General features: G+C 36.3%; 1 protein-coding gene across 1 annotated transcript; it reads left to right on the top strand.

The window, feature by feature from the left end:
* The first annotated feature begins 716 nt into the window (after positions 1–716).
* Positions 717–22,350, top strand: alg6 (ALG6 alpha-1,3-glucosyltransferase). The gene is made up of 14 exons (XM_065299006.2): positions 717–894; positions 1,162–1,246; positions 1,357–1,446; positions 1,546–1,634; positions 2,652–2,734; positions 2,817–2,881; positions 3,030–3,215; positions 4,959–5,094; positions 10,530–10,615; positions 13,120–13,204; positions 13,288–13,358; positions 13,676–13,744; positions 16,871–17,066; positions 21,747–22,350. Exons 1-14 carry the CDS (start codon positions 813–815, stop codon positions 21,942–21,944), a joined length of 1,521 nt encoding a protein of 506 aa, XP_065155078.1. The 5' UTR covers positions 717–812; the 3' UTR covers positions 21,945–22,350.
* Positions 22,351–22,454: the final 104 nt, after the last annotated feature.

Genomic DNA, 22,454 nt, shown 5'->3' with positions numbered 1-22,454 from the left:
GTAATGAAAGTGTCACTGCAAATCAGTAGTCCATGGTTATCATTTATAAATATTTGATGGCCATACCACAAGAAACTGTCCTATCCAGCCACTACCTATATGTGACAAAAAGCTGGTAATTACACCACTGCTTATAGAGTATAGAACCTCAAAGAAACATTAACCAAAAAATGATTGGAAAAAAGGAAACCCCTAATATAAATTGACAACCTTGTAAACTGGTCAAACGGCACAAAACTTGATTCTTTATCTTTTCATTGAACACTGATGTTTCTGTATGTATACTTGACTAAATGAACAGGCTCGTTAACAGTGAAAATGATGTTTGCCTCGTAAATTAAACATTTATAATAAATGTAAAAAGATTTGGGCATAGTTGAAAATCTATCTATAAATATAAAATATAATTCATTTACAAGAACGATTGGCATCTAAATGACAAACTACCAAACACTTATAAGACAAATAAAACCAATGAATTTAACTAAATTTACACATAAACACGATAAAAAAACAAAAAATAAAATAATATTATAAAAACATAAATAAAACATTCAAATTGAAATAATGTTATTCAACAATGGAGATGTTTTTACTGCTTTCTGCGAAATCTTCTACAGGCGCGGAACCTTTGAAATTAATTTATTCAAGTCAAAAGCTACGTAGTTAACGACGTCATCACGAAGCGCCACACGTCGCACTACTGGCGTGTTGTTTCAGGAAGTGAATCGATTCTGCTCTGTTGGAAAGGAAAGCATGACAGAAAATACGGACATATACTTTGAAATTAAAGGTCTTTAAGAGTACCAGACATGGAGAACTTGAGTCTTATTTTACTTTGCGTGTTGTTGGGTTTAACGACGAGGTGGGCTGTGTCTATTAACTCTTATTCAGGTTGGTTTTAAAAGCAATAGCGGTATCTTTAGGCTACGTTAAAGTAAATAACAGATATCTATATTGAAGTGTCAACTCGTTTCTGTGGAAATTATAAGGGTTAACGTGGCTAAAATGACATTGAAGAGAAGTAAACAAAAAGAATCGTGAAAGAATGTGATTTAGAAACGTGATTCCCATTCATACTATAATAATTCAGTTATAAGCATAACTAATAGAATGTAAGAAGCATTTGCTATGTTAATCTATTTACTTAAATTAATCTAGGTGCAGGTAAACCGCCAATGTTTGGAGACTATGAAGCACAGAGACACTGGCAAGAAGTGACTTACAATCTACCTGTTCATGAATGGTCTGTCACAGAAGTTCAGCCTTCGTTGTGTATTTGTTCTAAATTAACGTGCATTACAATATTCGCCTTTATATATCTGTAGCCTAACAGGTCTTTTTTCTCTAACAAAGGTACTTTAATACTACAAATAATGATTTGAACTATTGGGGTCTTGACTATCCTCCTCTGACAGCCTATCATAGTTTAATATGTGCATATGTGTAAGTCTTGTTTTGTATTTTATATTATCAATAAAAGTTACTTTGTCACAGTATGGCTGAAAAAAGATATGATTATGTGCTCTATATTGTGTTTTATAGAGCAAAACTGCTTAATCCTGAATGGGTGGAATTGCATGCATCTAGAGGCTATGAAAGCCACTCTCATAAGTTGTTCATGAGGGCAACTGGTAAGTATTAACTTTAATGATGTGTTTATTTGAATAAGCAGATTGTACTTTAATTTAGTTTTAACTGAATTTGTAGAAAAAAAGATTTGTTACTCAAACAGGGATTTAAGTACTTATAAATGTTTTAAAAGTATTTAAACTGAAATGTCTCTTATATTTGGGTTTGTATAGCCAGCACAGATTGGTAACTTGTTTTAAAAATGAGATCTAAGGTGCAAAGAGTTGAACTTCATTTACTGTTATATTAATGGCAGTGTATACAGGGCAGTATTGTTTTATATGACAGTAACCTTACAATAAACTACTGTAACCTTAAAGGAAAACACCACAGTTTTTAATATTTTACTATGTTCTTACCTCAACTTATGTAAATTAATACATACCTATCTTTTTTCAATGCGTGCACATGATCTTTGTACAGCGTGTCGTGAATATGTAAGCATTTATCCTAGCTCCATTCATTTCTTAGGTCCAAACAAGGATGAATTTAGAAGCAACCAAACACTTCCATGTTTTCCCTATTTAAAGACGGTTACATGAGTAGTTACACAAGTAAGTATGGTGGCACAATAAAAAATTTGAACTATATTGTATGGCGGTAGAGCACTTAGTTTGCAGCACTTCGACCTCAGCGGGCAGGAAACATCATTCTGCTTAAAAAAATCACCACATTTTATTTTGTGCCGCCAAATGTTTGTTGTGTTTGGTTGCTTCTAAATTCATCCCTGTTTGGATCCTAAGGAATGAATGGGGCTAGGATAAATGCTAACACATTCACGACGCACTGTACAAAGATCATGTGCACGCATTGAAAAAAGATAGGTATGTATTAATTTACATAAGTTGAGGTAAGAACATAGTAAAATATTGAAAAACGGTGGTGTTTTCCTTTAAAAATGTATTTGCCTATGATCATCAAGACAGTAATGTGTAAACATGGTTTTATTTTTCCTGGACACCAAAGAAATACTAATATTTTTGTGTATATTACCCTCTCTCTCTCTCTTGTCCCAATAGTTCTATTTGCAGATATTTTGATCTACATTCCAGCAGTTTTGCTTTACTGCTTTTACTTTTGCGATGGGTCACCAAACAAAAAGGTAACTAAACATTAAACCGTGTATTAAAGTTGTTGTCATGTTTTCATTGTGGTCTAAATTTGGTTTCTTTGTGTTCTCATAGGTTGCCACAGCCCTCTGCATCCTTCTATATCCAGGACTAATACTGATTGACTATGGCCATTTTCAGTATCCTTTTCAATTTTGCCCTGGTATTTATTATTTACCTTTGCAGAATTTATTTGTTAAGCATACAACCATGTCTAGTTCTAAAATAATCCACTTTTATTTGGCCCATAAACAATATATGAATTTGTATCTTTAACTGCAATTACAGATATAACAGTGTTAGCCTGGGTCTTGCCCTTTGGGGCATTTTGGGTCTTGGTTTGGGCTGGGACCTGTTTGGCTCCTTGGCTTTCACCCTAGCCCTCAATTATAAGCAAATGGAATTGTACCACTCACTGCCTTTCTTCTGCTACCTCCTGGGAAAGTGTATCAGACAGGGTTTGACTGGTCGAGGGTGAGTCTATTGGGTCGCTGTATAAAAACTATTTTGGGGCTTATGTGTTTAGGGTACCTCCAGAGGGCACAAGGTCACCTTAACCTTTGAGAATAGTTGAAGATTTTTATCGCTGTTAATTTTATTACTATCTTACCTGTTATGACATTATAGCTTAATCTGTTTTGTTTAAGGTCTTGTTGAAACAGTCTCAACCTTTTTTTTATTAGTGCAAGACTATTTACATAAAAAAACAATATAGAACTGTTATGTTGCAAAAATATTAATTACAAACATTTATTTTTGTTTTTCTTTTAAAGAGGAGTTGAATGCATTACAACTAAATGCAAAACAGTACTTCATAACTTCTCAAATTCTGCATATAAAAGTTAAAATGGTTCTACAGGCACTCATTGAAACACTCTGCTCATTGCTGCCTTGCATTTGTTTATTTAGTAACAATGTACCAAGGGCATTTGGAGGCAAATGTATTAGTGGATTAGTTTGCTTGGGAAGAGACATGTCCAGATGACTCTGTGGCCATGCCTGACCCTCCCTGCTATGCCTGTGCGTGCAACCGTATATCTACAGCTAAGAGGTGTTAGCAGCTCTAATGTAACAACTGAAAAACTGTGAAGATATGTAGAGTCAAGTAGTCGAGAGACTTGTTGTGATTTACAACCCATTAGTCATGGAAAAACATGTTTTAATTTGGATCATGACGTGCAGTCTGTGTAGAAAAATCGCAATCGTGATTTAAATGTTATTTTGCCCACTCTTTACAATTTTCTCCAAGTTGCAAGTAGCATAAAAGCGCTGTTTTAGTATATTAGAGATCATATGAGTAACTAAATACTGCTCCCTACTATCAGACAGTTACAGATGCAGACGACTTTAATCAGTGATAAGAAATATAGTACATGTTGTTTTTACAATGGGTTCAATAACTGGAAACTATTATCATTGTGTGATGTTGCATCCTTACAGCTATAAGTGTCAATATGAAGTCTTAAAATTCTCTAATATATTATCTGCTGGCACGCAAATAGAGCTTTAATTTAGAGGAACATTTTATAGCTTTGTTAATATTTTCTTAAAGGGTACATATCATGAAAATCTGCCTTTTTCCATGTTTAAATGCTAAAATTGAGTCCCTAGTGCTTGTATCAACCTAGAAAATGTGAAAAAGATCAACCTTGTAACTTAGTGTTGGTAAACTTTCACAAGCAAGTGAAAAAATATGTAATAGAAATTTGGCTCCCCTTGTGATGTCAGAAGGGGATCTTATTATAATAATAGCTCCCCTTAATCCATTTGCGCCTGATGCTGATCGCTGAAACATTAAATCTATCGCCGGTTTCTTTTATTTCATGTTTCTAAGTGCTACAGAGGCTTAGACATTAAGTTTTTGGTAGACATGAAAATTATTTGTATTTTTTCTGAAAACCCTCAGGAGATAAGGGTATTTATCCTAGAATAACATTAATAACACAATAACAGGTTTTAGGTGTTATAGGAGTAAATGGGTTAATCTGCACTATCCAACCACGTCACTGCTATTTAGTGCAGAGATCAGCTCATTTGCATTTAAAGGGACACAAAGTGGCAATTTTAACGTGTTATAATAAATTATCTATATGATTTTTTTTTTAGCTAAAACTTCACATACATACTCCGCCAATTATTTATTTTACATCTTAAAAAAAAGTCTTGTGAAATGTCCCCTTTAACAACATAATATATTGTTGTGCTGTGTGTTTTCAGATTTTTACTGTTGGTCAAGATCTCATTGACTGTTCTTGTGACCTTTGCCCTCTGCTGGCTGCCCTTTTTGTCTGACCCACAACAACCTGTGCAGATTCTTCATCGTCTTTTCCCCGTTGACCGTGGACTGTTTGAGGTATGCATTAAATGGTAGCAAATATATGTAAATCAGCCATATGTACTGTTTTATCTTTAGGTTTCAGTACAGTTACAACATGACTCTTTCCATTACATTATGGCACAATGCTTATCCAGCTTTGCCCGTTATAAATTTTCCAATGCAATGTCTGCTTTAAAAATCTCCTTGAAATCCTTATCCATATGAATGCATGCATGAATGCATAAATATACACTGCTGCCAGAATATAACTCTGCATTGACAAAATACTGTAAACTTTAAATAGTAAACTTGTGCAAATAGATCAGCTTGATGCTTTGCTTTCCAATCAGATCTATCTATCTATATTCATAGATTGCCTCAATAAAAGACCCCTTGTGTCTACAGCAGGATTTATCCTTTAGATCTGATTAGTAAACAAGGGGCTCAAGTTAAGTTTATTGGAAAACCGGAGCTCTGTCCAATGCATTGACTAAAGCTAGGTCACATCTTCTGAGTAAGTCAATACCGAAATGCGCACTGTACGATTACAGCGGCTCTCTTTTGAAATGTACCCGAAACGCTGTTGTCGAAATGACGTGGGACACGCCGTGTTGTGAGAAGTAATTGAAAATGCTGCGGAGGGCTCAGGGCCCAGAATATATCATGCGTTTGCTTGACATGAGGCTAACATAATACACAAGGTGTGAGTAATTCTAACCTAGAGCCTTGAGCATTTGTGACGAACGGAGTGCTAAGCAAGTCTTGGCTGCTGCTCTGAGGTCAGCAAGCTTGCATTCGTCAGAGAACGCTAAAGCTAGGTAACATTTAGCGTCGAGCATGTGTGTAATTACACGCAGTAGCGCTTGAGCGGGATTCTGGGATGGCAATTGTATTAATTGTAATACTATGTACAGAGAACAGCAATCTCAGATGTTGTGGTTTCCTAGGTAATCTATGTGTTGTTGTTTTTTGCTTGTTATATAAATAAACTACGTTTAAAGATCTTTGTTGTTATTTATTCTTAGCGGAGTTTACCGGAAGTTACGTGCGGACCACGGACGCCGCTTGTTTATGTTGTTACTGCTGAAACCGTCTATAGGACAACAAAGTGGTCGCGTAGCCAATACTGAAGGTCTGGTGTTTTTGGCTGCTTTCTTTGGCCAATGCCCGCCCACAAGGACGTTTGACCGACATGTCAAACAACCAAACATAGTTTGTTTTGTCTAGCGTCACATTTCGGGTCTTGGAAGTCTCCCCAAATTGCAGACCAGTCGAGAAAAAATATCCCTTTTTGACTCAACTAACTGCCTCGAGCAAAGCTCCTGGACATCTTTTATAGACTATGTCATGAACTTCGCATATTTTTGAGAATGCAGCATTCAGCTGATCACGATAATTAATCATTATTTCACACTTAAACAACTGCTGCTCTTCCTCGATCGAACGATAGAGCTTTGTTTCCCGAGGGACCAAAAAAATCTCGACACTCTTGTCTCCCGGAAATCCGTTTAATTTCAACAAATCAGAAGACGACTTCGACCTTCCCACAGGGTTTCCAGTTAAGTGTACAATACACATCAGACCTTTAGCCAACATTCTATGGGCGTGACGTCTGAGGCTGAGACTAACAAAGTGGTAACAAGTCAGCTGTCTAAGCTTTATGACACAGCCATTGTCCTTAAAAATCTGCAACTAAGAACATTAACCAGTGTCCACATAAACAAAAAACTCAAAACCTCAATACGAACAGAGTAAAACATGGAACAAGACAACCCTAAATTTGCATTTACCCTCAGCTTTAGAGTGGCACTGGATTAACAATTTCAAGTGTGAAAAGCACATAGCCATTTTAGAATAATCTGGGTCAGAATCCAGAATACACTGTGAAAGTTTACCCAAGTGCATTGGTTGCAATGAGTCTCATCTTCAGCTGTAGTGTCTCCTCGTACATACACACAGCTGTGAAAAGCAGCAGCTGTGTTTTCGAGGACCGAGCAGAATGCAGATTCTCAGAAGCAGACCTGAAACTTTCATATCATGTATTAATTCCATGGTTGCACAACTGCTAAAGGCCACCCGTCTTTGGGGATTCACTTGGCGGTATCCTAGCGAAAAGGTCAAAAGTTACTCATAAGGGATCGGCTTCCTAAAAGGTACAATTTGGCCCCCTGTCGGTGCAAGATCGCTGTCGGTATTATAGTGCTTGGCATGCAGTAAGAAAGTCATAAGATTAGCGTCATACATTCAACCACATGTCCATAAGTTTACAAATAAGTGCATAGCTTTTTTTGACATCCCAGTTACTTGACTGGAAAATTTATGAGAGTGCAATACTTCACCCTTGCCCTTTGTATAAATGCCCCCCAAGAATGCCCAAAGGAATTTTTATTACACTTTCAGTTGGGAAATGATTACTCTGAGTAATGCCACTTATGTGCTTTCTCTTCGAAATCCACATGCCATTTAAAGATACTTACCTTATTTGTCTGTGCTAATTTTGTAAGCGTGATCATGAATCTTTCAGTGTCACTATAGAAAATCGTAATATTTTTGCAGCATATTTTGTCAATGTTGAAAAAAATCGTACAATATTGAAAAAAACAATTGAACACTGATAACACTGGTGTTATGACATGAATAGTAGGCTACACTGTAGACTTGTGCCTGTCAAAAACAACAACAATAATATTATTTATCGTGCTTATTTATTTGCACAATATTATAACTGTGTGCAAATTGTAAAATACCATGAATGATTCAATATAGCTCTTTAACTGTTTATTTTATTTTATTTTAGTAGCTTACTTCTTATTACAAAGCCAATATTCCGAATGTTTTAAACTTTTAGCACAGCCCTTGCATATGTGTTGTTTATTGACAACAGTAAATATGTCTGGCTAATAAATGTCACAAATAACCAATCAGTGACACTTAACACAAAAAGCCATGCATAAAACATCATAAATCTGTTAATTTAAAAATTTAAATTCATAATAGACTTATTTTATCAATAAATGTTATTTGCATATTCAGTTATTCATTAATAAAATATAAATCATTAATTGTATATAAATTAAAATCACGAGTCACTCTAATTAAGTTATTTTAAATATTTTTTACATTTAAAAAGTAACTAACTAAAACATAATTAGGAATTACAATAAAAATGTAATCCATTACATAAGGAATAATTGACGACGGGGTGTTGAATTATTCTAAAATAATGTAGCTGGAAATGGGGAGATGACACGTTTTTTTATTATTAATTTTAACGGACCAATCAAGTCAATCATTCCACTAATATTATTTATTGTTTTAATTTTCTTCTCTTTGAATTATTTTATTTATTCTTTTGAATGTGGTTCTTTTAACTCTTTCACCGCCAGCGTTTTTTTTAAAAGTTGCCAGCCAGTTTTTCATGATTTTCACCAAAGTTTAATGCCTTCCAGAAAATGTTCTTCTTCAAATATATAAACATACAATATACCAAATGAAAGAACAGACCCTCCGCTTTCAAACAAAAAAAAAAACATTTCATCCTACCTTTAGTGGTTCTTTTGTAATCAGCTTTTGAATAAGGGTAGGTTTCTGCAAAAACACCACATTTGAGATAATTCCATTTTATGACGGACTTTTCATAGAGATCCCATTCAGAGGACATGCAGCCACTTGCCATAGGGCAATACTTCGGGTTTAAAAAGTTGCGGAAGGGCGCCACCTGGTGGATAATAGCGGTATTGCGGAAAGACGGAAAATCTCGTCATTGGCGGGGAAGCGTTTTCTCTTAATTGACGAGATATCTCAAATGAAAGAGTTAATACCACATACACATTTATGACTTATTTGTTGAAATTAAACAAAGCCGTTATTTCGGTTTAACTTCTCGTAGTGATGATAATCGGGTCAACAGACCTGAACCTACTTAATGGATGTTCACTGCCTAAAAAAGAATACACATCTGTAGAACGTTTCTCAACCAATAAGAATAAAGCACTTAACAGCCCTGTGGTATAGACGATTTAAGCAGTAACAACATAAACAAACAGTTTTTGTGGAACAAATGTAACTTATGGTAAACTTCACAAGGATCAATAACAATAAAGTCCTCTAAGAGTAGTTTATTTCTGATAACAAGCTTAATAAACAACAAGTAGATTATCTTAGTTCAAATCATAGCTAAAGCGTATCAAAAACTTGTAAAATGTCTACTATAGAATGTATACAATTTTAACTACAGATCAGCTGCCAAACCTCTCTTAACATAGCGGTGATCCATGATCACAGTCTCCCTTCGTCTTTAGGAAACCAAAACATTTGTTATTTTCGATGAGGTATTTGTTACAGAGTTCAGTTTAGCCACTAGCCAGACCATTAAACAAACAGAGACCGGAAGTTAAGTTACATCCACATGCATAACGCGACAACGCACGTGTGTCCAATGAAACCGTCTACCGTATAATGTTGTAATATTGGTTAATGCAATAAAAGTCCTAGCAATTACCATTACATGAAAATACTGCAGTGTATTTATTTTATATCTAACTATAAACGATTTATGCTTTGGGGTGCAAATGACATGGCTCATAGTGTCGCCTGCCAGATTATTTGAGGAAGAAGTTTTAATAAAATTAGCTAAACGTCATTTATTTTAATACGAAAAATATACAGTACTGTGTAAAAGCCTTAGGCCACCATGCCAGAATTAGATTTGTTGTTTTTGCAATGTTATAGTGATCATATAATTGTTTCTCAGTCTCTTTAATAGAATACATCCAGAAAATACAGGAAATGTGTATATAGTATTAAAAACTGTATAAAAATTTAAACTGATGTGTCAAGTTTTTAGGGGAAACTCCCCTTCCACTTGAGCAATAGCAGGAAACTGCCGGATCTCTAAACCTTAATAAAATTAAATCCTAATTTTACTTCATCTTTTACTTCATTCTGCTCAAAAACGCTCAAGATGTGTTTAGTGCCAAGAGAGTTCACACTAAACACCGACGATGCCTAAAGAAGACATTTAGTCTTGAAAATGTAATTAAAAATTTTTTTTTGTACATATTTCCTGTATTTTCTGTTTGTATCTTAATAAAATAGATTGAAAAATAAAAATGGATGGACATTAAAACTTCTAAAACAACAAGTTTGGCCTAAGACTTTTGCACAGTACTGTATATGGAATACTTGGCAACAAATAAAATTCATAATTTGTTGTCTTCCATTTTAAAGTGTGATGTAAAACCATTCATGCAGCATTTGACACTTGTTTGTATGCAAACTCATGCTTTTTAGCAAAAACTTAATCCATCCCGAGACCTAAAATGAGTTTGACACCCCTGATTTACACCAATTTAAACAACTGTTTATGAAGAACAGAAAACTGATAGCGGTCATTGGATCATTCGTTCTCGTTGTCATGCTGTCCGAAGCGCATTAGTATGGTGACTTTGACAGCATGTGTTTGTTGACAGGATAAAGTGGCTAACACATGGTGCAGCTTGAATGTGCTGATAAAGATCAAGACCCTGCTGTCCAGAGAGACTCAGCTGTTCCTCAGGTAATCCTTCACCATCCATTTACCCACCACCCTCACTCTTACTTTGTCTCTGTATGTATCTCTCCTATCAATCTCTTTCAGTTTATTCCTTCTTACCAAGTTTGCAGAACACAGCTCATTATATTGGAGGGCACAAAGGGATTATGGGTAGTTAATGATAGCAGAGATTTTGTGACTAATAATATGCGCTAAGCTGCAGGTGCAAGGGCTTGGTTAAGATTATTTCTTTGAATAAATTGTCTTCGTAATTTCGGACAATCTTTTAAACTCTGCTTTTACTCTATTTGTGCAGGGTCCGAAATTAATTTTCTCATAATTAATTAAAAAAATGTATTTAAAAAAAACAACAACATTCAACTGAATTCATATACATGTATTTCTGACTTTCCCAAAATTTTAGTAATGCATTAAGCATGTTTTTGTGGTAGGGAACGCAAAAATGTGAGTAAGATCCTGTGTCCACCAAAGTGTTTTTTCCTGAGGCCAAACTATTTTTTCAGTAGTTTTCAAAACCAAAATCTGGCAGCTTCCGATGGGCTGAACATCCTGCGCTAAGCACTCGACACTTTTTACCAGTCACCGAGAGTTGAATTTTTTTTTACTTTTGGAAAAGTACTGGGCTTGTCAATGTTATGCTACATACACAGAAAACGCGTAGCAATACGTTGCTCATTCTAGATTACTCGTGGGATTAAAATTTGTGTCATGTGAATTTTTTGCTTGATTTGAATATTTCCAACTTGTGTGAAGGCGCGTTTGAGGCGAATAGTGCGTGGTTTTGCGGCAATCGCACCGCCCAATTCGCGTCATTCACATCGCCCCACATGAGGACGCGCCTGATCGCGTCTTTGCATTGATTTTGTATTTAATCTACTCGCGCAAATCGTTGAACTCGCGTTTGGAGTATATGCCCCATTATGCTACGTACACACCAAACGCGGGTCATCGCGTTACTCGCTCTAAATGACTCGCGGGATTTAATTTTGTGTAATGTAAAATTTTCGCTTGAGTTCAGTATTTTCAACTTGGGCAAAGACGCGTTTGTGGCGAATAGCGCATGTTTATTTGCATAACCCCACGTGAGGACGCGTCTGATCACGTCTTTGCATTGACTTTGTATGTAATCTACTCGCGCAAATCGTTGAACTCACGTTTGGTGTGTATGCCCCATTAGTTTTCACTCAGCCGTCCAATTAGAGTGGGGTAGGGGCGGAACAAATACCACACCATATAATCGGCGCATCGTAAAACAGCTAATAAACAAAACAGAAGTATCATAGCAAACGCACTGTAAAAAAAAAAAGGTTTGTTGGTTCATTTTGAGTTAATTTAGGCTATGTTCAAACTGCAGGCTGAAACAACCCAATTCCGTTTTTTTTTTTGCCCCTATGCGACCTGTATCTGGTCTTTTCATGACCGATACATATTTGATCTTTTGAAATGCGACCTCCGTCTGAACGGCCAGGCCACATGTATACGACACGTACGTCATTGATACGCTACAAACGTCATAATTCTGCGTTGAAGTAGGCGGGAACGAGAAAATAAACAACAACCATGGCGGATGATGCTGCTGAGACCAGTCAATGGAAGGGAAGCGAGGTAACAGATTTAATCAATATTTGGGGTGACAGCTCTATTCAGGCCAAATGAGTGACGTCATTGACCATTGAGTAGTCTTCTGCGCATGCGGGTCACTTCTGGGTCATATCACGTTCACACAGGAGATCACAAAAGGTCGCATTGAAAATGCTCGGAATTGAGCATTAAGCCCTGCAGTGTGAACGTGGCCTTAGCTTAAAAATATTAGTTGACACAAAAAAAGTTGTGTCAAAATTGTTCAACTAATATTTTTTAAGTTTAATTAATTAAACATTTTAGGTAAATTACATTTTTAAGTTGGACCAACTTTTTTTACAGTGCAAAGCGTTGGTATTTTTGGAAGAGTGCCTGGCCGTTTTAAAAACGCTTTGGTGGACACACCAGCCCAAGGCAACTTTAAATCTCTTTCTTGAATCTCTAGTTTTGGCCTTTTATTAGATTAGGTTATGATAGTGTTAAAAATATATATTTTTAAAAGAATAAATGAACAGTTGATTTGGATACACACGCTTGCCCTGGTCTGTTTACGTAGCTCGCATCTTGTCCCAGTAGGGTTACTCAATTCTAATAAAGGGTCCTTGTTCGCACCCTGTGTTTCGCCATATCATCCCACCTTTCCTCCAAGTCCAAGAGAGCGATGATTGAGGGGTTAAAGTCATTCTATGAGTGCTTCTCAGCCTGTGCCAGTATTTCATGCATGTTCGCATGCAGGGATCTTTCTTGTTTACCGTGAGGATGTATAAAAAGATCAGGCAGCCGCGTCCTCCGGTTCCATGGGATAGATTACGAGTTTGGCAACAGTGGCACTTGATCGTATTTCTTCACTCTGTTTGTGTGTATAGTAAATCTTTCATTAATTCATAGACGTAACGGATAAAATTGTTTGTTTTGGTTTCTTGCAGTCTTGCTCTCACTCTTTTGTTCGTCCTGCCTTCATCAATAAAACTGTTGTTCAGACCGACTCTGTGGCAGTTCAAGCTCGCATTGGTAAGCGGTTTCACGGTTATGTGTTTGCCTACGACGGTTTGTATTTTTGACCGCTGACGCTCCCTGTCTGTTTTTTACTGTAGGCAAACTCCTCCCTGGCGTTCTTCCTATTCTCCTTCCAAGTACATGAGAAGTCCATACTTCTAGCAGCCTTGTAAGCACCTTAAAATAATTTGTACTACTTGATCCAAAAACACAGATAGTCATACATTTAAATATTTTGTGATTAAAGAAATGATAATAGGCAACGGTCAATGTACCATCTGACATGTCAACTTCTGGCTCAACCAGTGATGTTAGTTTGGGGGCGGGACTTCCTGATTTACTAATGAAAAGAGCTGTAGGAATATTTGGACACAAAATTTTTTTAGTGATAATGTTATTGTCACTATACAAAGTACTGTAAGTCACCTTGAATATAAGTATTTGCCAAATGCATAAATTGAATAAAACGTAATGTGTTTTCTTTAGACCAGTTTGCCTCATCATCAACGAAATACCTCTGATTGCCATTTGGTTTTCTCTAACGTCAACTTTCAGGTAAGATCCTATCAATATCTGTTACTTAATTAAAATGACAGTGCTATAAATAAGTTAATCCTCATGGCCAAGATAGAAACAAGATCAGCAAATATATAGTTAGAGGAAGTGTAGTAGCTTGTAGGGGAGTCCCAGCTGTCGAGACTAATTGTTGTATGCATAGTTTAGTGTAAGGATATCACTGGCTTACATGACATAGGCCACATACCATTAAACTAAGACCCCTTTGTATAAACACAGCCCACCATTCTTTGCAATTACACCACTCGCATCCACAAATACAATTTTAATGCTACATATTTATGTTTCTTGGTCGAAGACATGAAGCTCTTTGTTATGGAAGATAATTGGATTATATTCTATGACAGAGTAATTGTTCCACCAGTAGGAAAAATATCTGCAAAAGCATACACATTGCCACAATTTTCTATGCCCCAATAATGTCAATTTTTTACTAATTATTCCGAAACGTTGTGCCATCAAATTTCACAATTTATATTGTTTTTTAATCTCCACGACCTATTCTGCGTACACAAAGATTGTTTTATTTTGTCAGCGCAGTTTCTCAATGGCAGTTTGTTTGATAATTGGAAAAGGTCGGTGCACAAGTTATTGTTTTTCAGACAAAAGATTGTGAAGCAGCTAAGCTTTGACTTTAGTTTAAAGTCCCACTGTTGTGAAAATTATTGTTGTTTATATGTCTGTGTATGTAATATGCTTTAAAGCCGGGGATACACTGCATGATTATTGGCTGTCCCAGACGAAAGATTGCCATCGTGAAACAATCGGCGCAATTTTCTCCGATTGTGGCTCTTAATCGGTGGTCCTATGTCGCACAATTACAGAGGTTCAAAGACGGCAGTTTTCCTGGTCTTGCATCCAAAGATAGCCTACGATAGTTTTCTGAAAATGTCAGAAATTCAGCATGATCAATGCACAGTGTGTTTGCTGCTACGACCTGCGCACTGGTATTTGTTTACCACGAGCGCATGCTGGTGACGTTGCGCTAACGTGTGACGTAGCTGCCGAAGCTTCCGTGTCATCATCGTACAGTCTACATGCCTGTCGTACCCGAGATTAAACAATCCATGTCGCACAGTGTGATAAGGATCTTATAGAAGAGCAAAAATTCTGCATTGTATTCCGGGCCTAAGACAACCAATGTGCAAATTCATCATTCAACACCATTGCGGAGTATTTTATCCATAATATTTGAGTTTTCCAAAGACATCTAATTCCTGCTGTTTAAAATCGCCTTGGTATGCTACATCACACACATGTAACCTATCACATCATCACATTTGAACTCACATGTGCTGAACTCACATGCATTGTGTATATGGGGTCGCACACCATGCATGCGTCTACTTCAAAATGCAAAATATACACATTAGCAGCCAATATTAATCGCTAAATATGATGTTATTTAATGTTAAACTATGTGAATGGCGCTCTGTGGCGCGACAGGGATTTGAGCAGCGTTTCCAGAGTCACAGCGGACAGACGCCGTCAGACATCGCCTGTGTGCGTACATTCATAGAAAATAATGTGTTCTGTTTATAGATTCATGGCGTGACACTGCGATTCTCTTCCAGTGTGCTACCCCCTTAATAGTGTAATCTGCTAACATCAACGCTTAAAAGAATTTGTGTTGCAAACGCGCAGTTCACGTATGCATTGTGAAAGAGGACTTGGCAGTTATTTGTCTGAAACTAGTGAAAATAGCATTACGTGTACAAAAGAGTGGAGGCAGGGATTAATTAGCATTTTCATATCTATGGTCCGAGCTGTGCAATTTAGTAGAGACGGAGCCTAATTTGCATATTCTTAGTTCCGTGTATACTAAATGAGGGAATTTCAAGCAGTTGTAAAGCATGTAGAAATGACTGTGGTTTTAACACTAATTTTTGCACTTTATATTATTACCATATAATAAATTGTAAATTAAATAATACCAAGATAATAATTTTATTCCATAATAATAATTAATTAATTAATTAAACCAAGATGGGGTGATGATGATGCTTTGTATTATAAGGAAAGGTTTTATTTTGCGTTCGTAATAAGCCACGTATCTCCCAGTATAATTAACTTAAAAAAGAAATAAATCAACTAAAGAAACTGAAGAGTTCATGACACAAAAAGCAAGCACAGCAAATTGGTTGCTAGGTTCAAACATTCAGCATACAGGTTTACCTACAAAACTATTTAGCTACATAATATAGAACTCCAAAGCTGACAAAAGTATAAATAAATAAATAAATTAATAAATTAATTAATTAATGTGGAAAAATACAATTATACATAAATTAGGAAATAAATACTCATTTATTTATTTAACATTTCTTTATATATTTTTATATTTGTTTATGTTTTTTTTTTCATTTCCATGTATATTTATTTATGTATTTATTTATTTAGAATTTTGTCAGCTTTGGAGTTCCATACAATTAAAGTTAAATTAAGTGTAACATTTTTTTTTTTTAGTGTAAATTCACACTAGAACTCTGCATAGGCAATTCTATGCAAATGTCAACCTTTTAATGAAAAGTAAAGTTTTTAGCCATACTGATATCTCAGTTGTCAGTATTTTGTAGTTTAAATACCTAGGCAAAGTCTAAAAGTAAAAAAAAAAAGTATGTTATTTTGTAATTTTACATTAATAGTTAATTAAGTTAAGCTTTCAGAATTGTCACATCCATAACGGAGAAATCTCACGTTCATTTCTTCCTCATAATTGCGCATACAAAAATTGTAATAAAATAAATATAATTTTTTTTAGGTGCCGTCTCAATTTGTTTGGTATTATTGCTTCTGGTTTGTGCATTTTTATTTGCATAATTCCTACAAAGTATGTTGTCTTCCCAGAACTTTTTTTGTCATATCCGAACGCATGCATGTTTCCCTCATCTAAAATATAAAACATAAGTATAGACTGATATTTTTCTGATGTCTGGACTCTGTCATCAGGGTTTTAGAAAAAAATAAACAGATTGTTCAGTATGTTGGTAATAAATTCATTCTCTGAGAATGTATATTTCAAATTTTAACTGCAAATGTCATATCCATAATGCTTGAATTGCTCATGCTGTGTGTAAATTATGCCCTTTTTTGTGTTTCCTATAGCATGCTCCCCCTGCTGTTGAAGGACGGTCTGTTGCTGCCTTACATAGTGACCTCATTGGCTTTCCTCTTTCTGAGCATGTATCTGCTCTTTGCTTTAGAGAGAAGTACAGATGAAGAGCTAAGGCTGGGCGTCTTTCGCAAACTCAGTCAGTACTGTCTGCCCAAACTCAAACTTGGACCGATCTTTAAATGCAAAGTAAGTAAACTTTGACAGTCACTGCCCATTACTCCACACCACTGACATTAATGGAGCTGATGCTCATGAAGAAGTCGGCTTAGCATACAGTCATACAGCTTAAAAATCGGCTGTAACTTTAAGATTAGTTTGACCCCTTGCTCTTCTTGGCACTTTTGAGGACTGAACGTTTCAGCAGCTCTTCGCGTGAACGTCCGAGACGTGGAGATGTGCTATTTATGTAGCGTGAGTCATTAACACAGGTTTGCCTAGATATATTTATTTACACAAGAGACATAAATAAGGGGGCCCTATGATTGAGCTAGAGTTTCATAGAGGGTCGTGTTGCTCACACCAACATTTCCACTGATCCTTCACTCCATCGGTCCTAAATAGACATGTTAATGTTTAAACCTCTCTCCATAAGATGGCTTGCTGTCACAAAACAAGGTGAAAATAGACATAAGGCTTTGTTCGGACAGGCAGCAAAAATCTGATTTCTTTCTGATCCACATCTGTTCAGTTTGTATTCTTTTATTCAGTAACCGTTCATAAACCCATAACTTTAACTAAACTGCATCTATATGAGATTTGAAATCTCATATCCATTTAAGATTACACTTTTTATAGAAAAGTATCAGACATTTGGTTTGTAGGGAATACAACATGACTGAACGAGGAGTCACAATATGCGTAACACTATCAAGATGACTTTATTGCGTATTTATATTTTCTTATGCATGTTGTGAATTTGGCACTACAGCAAATTATAATTATAAACATTAACAGAGGCGCATACTATTCTGATGATGAAATTTGCAACAAACGTAACTTCAGGGAAACTTTCACAAAGAATTAATAATCCCTTTCACACATACAGTCTGTACTGGTAATTTACTGGTAAATTGCAGTTAACAGGTCATGTGTGAACAGAACCTTTCTGGTAAATTAGTGCTGCCAATTTACCATTAAGAGAGGTTGTAAGATTACCAGTAATTTACCGGGAAGCGCTGTGTGTGAACAAAAAATATAGATTACCGGCATTTAGAACGGACAACGTCAAACCGCGCTGACAGCTTTGAGCAAAATCATAATGTTTTGATACAGATGACGCATTTACCCCTGCACCGACATTTCCACACACACGCTGCTTAAAAGTCGAGCACACAAGTTAACGTCCACATTTGTTTGCCAAAGTTGTTTAAAACGGCTTACCATCTATTGCAGACGTCCGTAGCACGCCCTCTGTGAAGCCTAATGTGCAAACAGTTTACTGTGGTTTAAGACACAGGTTCTGTTTGACGTCGCCTAATGCAATGTTGTTTGCATTACAATATTAATTTACTCCCAAAAAAAGTAACTTATTGCGTTACTTAGATACTTTTCATGGAAAGTAATGCTTACGTTACTTTTTAGTTACTTTTGCGTTACTTTTTTTTGGCTGAGGCTTGATGTCTTTCAGGCCTTGCAGGTGTTTTTATGATTGAAAAGTTCTGCATTCAGAAATTGCATATTTCATCCCAAAAATGTCGAGCTCTGGCCTCATATATGAGTGCATAATGTGACTACGTTTAGTTTAATTCATTACATCATTTTTAATCAAATTAATTAAATTAAAAAAGTAACTTGCATTACTTTTTTGAAAAAGTAACTTAAATATTAATGTGAACATTTAAAGGCGCAAAAGAGGATGTTTTCCGCCGACTGAGAATCCAAAGACCGTTACTGACTTTTTTTTAAATAAGCGCATGCGTAACAGCCTCCCTCCTTCACAGCTCATTTCTAGGGAACGCCTTCCAAAACTCGTGCACGAGTATTTGAACACGAGTGTTTGTTTACCACTGGCATATGCTGTGTCGCGTGACTCGCGTCAGTGGATTCATTATGTGAAATGATATGATAATAAACACATAATACGTAAAGTTAGATCATTCGACGCTACTCCCATTTCAACTAGCATGTAGCAGACTGGTCACTGCCTTACAACTACAGTACACAAACAATGTCGATATACCTGAATAACAGTACAACAATAATTATTCCCCAAAGAAAGAATAATCACTGTTACCTGTCGAGAAGAATTTTTGCGAACTGCGCGTCTGTCTTGACACCTGCGCGTCTGTTCCTTCATTGCTCTCCAGTGTTGAAATGTTTCTCCAATAACGACTCTGTTTAAATTACGTTCTTCTGACAATTTTCTCCTATTCCCAGCGGCTTAAAAAGTCTTTCTTTTACGTCCTCCTTCGGGTTTCTTCTCTTCCGTGGTGCAAATTCGAGGAGGAAAGCAGGAGCGACAATGAAAACAAACCGAAACTAAAGACGGAGTTCATGCGTTATGCGCATGCGTCACTCGTGTAAAGTTACTGGAGCGTGCACGTCTCTCACAAGGAACGTAATGGCAGTGATTGACAAGCCAGAGGGCCAATCGCTCATGCGATGATTACGTCAACGAATGGCTGATGTTTTTAAGGCCCTACCTTATGCACAGATGACATATATTAAATGTATTACTTTCAGTGCACCTAATAAATAGTCTTTTATCATTTAGTAAAGACAGTTTCAAGTAATATTGCAAAAATGTATTAAACAAACATCCTCTTTTCCACCTTTGAAAAGTAATGCGTTACTTTACTCATTACTTCAAAAAGTAATATTATTATGTAATGCACGTTACTTGTAATGCGTTACTCCCAACACTGTTGGTCACGAGCAACTTCGCGACCGTCAGCGTTTGCCTCAGATGTGAAATACAGACCGTGGATATGAAGTCATAAACCGCACGTGTAACTTACGCTTTCTCTCCGAGTTTACCAGTATTTTGGTACTGATGTGCGAATTATATCTTACTGGTAAAAAGACGGAAAAAGACGAGTAACTGTGAACAACGCACGTGCATCCGACGAAACCATCTATACTTTGAATTTTGAATTACAAGACACCAGTGTTATTGCATGGAACAATATTGTACTGATTTAGAGCCATCTTAAAATAAGCATGGATAATACTTTATACAGTACATACACACAATGATACGTTACAAACAAGTTATACTATTGTTTGAGTTTCATGAATAAAACATGCCTATAGTCTAGAGATCGACCGATAAATCGGCCGGCTGATATATAGGGCCGATATTTGTGGGTTTTATGTGTATCGGCATCTTCGCCGATTTTTTCCGGCATTATTTACAGACAAAGTGCTGGAAACCACAAGCAATTGCAGGTCATGTGACTAAAAACAACCAACCTGTCCATGACAACATCGAAAGCTTGGCCTTAAAGCTGATTATAGCTGAACAAAGCGGGTTTTATTTCTCATCTCTATGGGGCGGTTTCCCAGACAGGGATTAGACAAGTCCTAGACTAAAATAAATGTAAGAACTGTCCAAACTAATAACATCTCTTTTTAACATATCTTAAAATACATCAGTGCCCTGTGTTTTTCCTCAAAATGGACACAAGTAATGTTTTTAGTAAGGCATGTTTGTTAAAAACTAGTTATATTTCCCAATTTAACTAAGCTCTAGTCCTAGTTTAAGATAATTCCTGTCCGGGAAACCACCCCTATATTTATTTGTAGTAGTAAAGTGCTAGAAATCAATATCCTTTGCTGATAGTTCCTCATCATTGTGGAGAGTGCAGTTCATGGTACCATAGCACCCTCACCTGTTTTTAATATCTGTTAAATATTGTTTTCTTAAGTTCAATAAATGTTACTTTTTTAAATTGAGACTTGTAACATTTGGCATCATCGTGTCATTTTTATGATGGAAATTGAGTGAGCAAAAGCAATATCGGCTCAAGAAAATCGGCAGCCTGTATCGGTCATTGGCTAAGGCTGATGAAACAAAAATTGGTATTGGCACTGAAAAATCCATATCGGTCGATCCTTACTATAGTCTGTATGTGTGACATCCGTTTAAGTTGATCCAGAATCAGGTGCATTCATGACGTGTTTAATGTAAACTTGGATATCAGATACGAGTCATGTCTTACAAAGGGATAGTTCACTCAAAAATCGTATTTCTTGTTATATCTTAATATAATGTTTGTAAGACCCATTCACTTCCATAGTATTCTTTTATTCTAATATGGAAGTCAGTGGGGCTTCTGATCAGTTTAGTATTTCTGTATTCATCAGAACAAAGAAATCTATACATTATTTATGCATTGCTAACACAGGAGTACTGTAACTCAATTGGCAAGCTAACGGCAGTATCTTTTGCCATTGTGCTGATGCTTAATTCAAAACTATGTGCTCCTGTTTAGCTCAGTGGAAGGCTGATAAAATTGTATACATTGTAAGTCGCTTTGGATAAAAGGCATTAATTTTAAATGTAAAAATATGACATGTAATATTATGTAGATACCAAATATTTGTTGTACCGTCTGAGCAAATACAGTTTCAGTATTTAAGGGGACCCTAACGTAGGCACCCACACATGTGCTTTGGACTACATCAAAACATGTGTCTCTGGCAGAATGTTAAACTACGTGCTCATAAAGTGTAGCTTTGTCATGGGTGGGATGTAATCAATGTGACATCACACTGATAGGGGATCCCCAACAGCTAGAAACACTGAGTCAGAGCCATGCGAGACAAATCAGATTTTTGTGCAAAATGAACAAAGCCCTAGTTGCAATGTGTGTCATGTTGTCATAATTAAGGCAATAAAATCATGTTTTCCCCTCTCATTTACAGTTTTGGATTTCACTACTGGCCATGGCTGGTTTGAGCTTTGCGAGTGTTTGCTTGGAGCCCCCAGCTAGGTTGCCCGATCTGTTTCCAGTGCTGGTATCTGTCCTCTCCTTTCTACACTTTCTGGGCTTTGCCATATATTTCAACTTAATCCAGTTGTCAGAGCCACAGAGGAAAAAAGGTCAAAAGAAAACGAACTAAAACTGTCTCGAAGACGTTGGGTGTCAAAAGACAACCACGACCGGTGCTGTAAAACATGAGAGAAGTAAACAGGATGGGAGTCGTTTGGGAAAATTCAATTTCCATGTAATGAGGTTTGCTGAACTTGTTGAGAAACGTGAAAGGAGATACAGTTCTGCCAGACTACTTCTCACTTGTATGCTTGAGAGACAAATTCAGTTAGTTAAGTTAGGATGATGGTATTGTGTAAATGAACAGGCAATAAGGGACCATTTGTGCTGACATTATTTTTATTAAAATTTTTGATACATCATTGAATGTTTTTGTACCAAATGAAAAAGTCTTTGTTTTGTTTCTTTATAAGTGTATAAGCTTTTCTAATGACCCAACGTTGGTGTTGAAAAAAGGTCATGCCAAATAAACTTGAAACTGAAGTCAAAATGAATAATCAAATTATTTATTTCCAAGTAGTAACCGAAGGGAAAAAAATTTATTAAACACAATGGAATCATCTTGTACGTGATTTAAGAT

This window comes from Paramisgurnus dabryanus, chromosome 7 (genome assembly GCF_030506205.2).
Source record: "Paramisgurnus dabryanus chromosome 7, PD_genome_1.1, whole genome shotgun sequence".
Lineage (NCBI taxonomy): Eukaryota > Metazoa > Chordata > Actinopteri > Cypriniformes > Cobitidae > Paramisgurnus > Paramisgurnus dabryanus.
The sequence above is the reverse complement of the archived record's forward strand: the minus strand, read 5'-3'. Positions and strand labels throughout refer to the sequence as shown.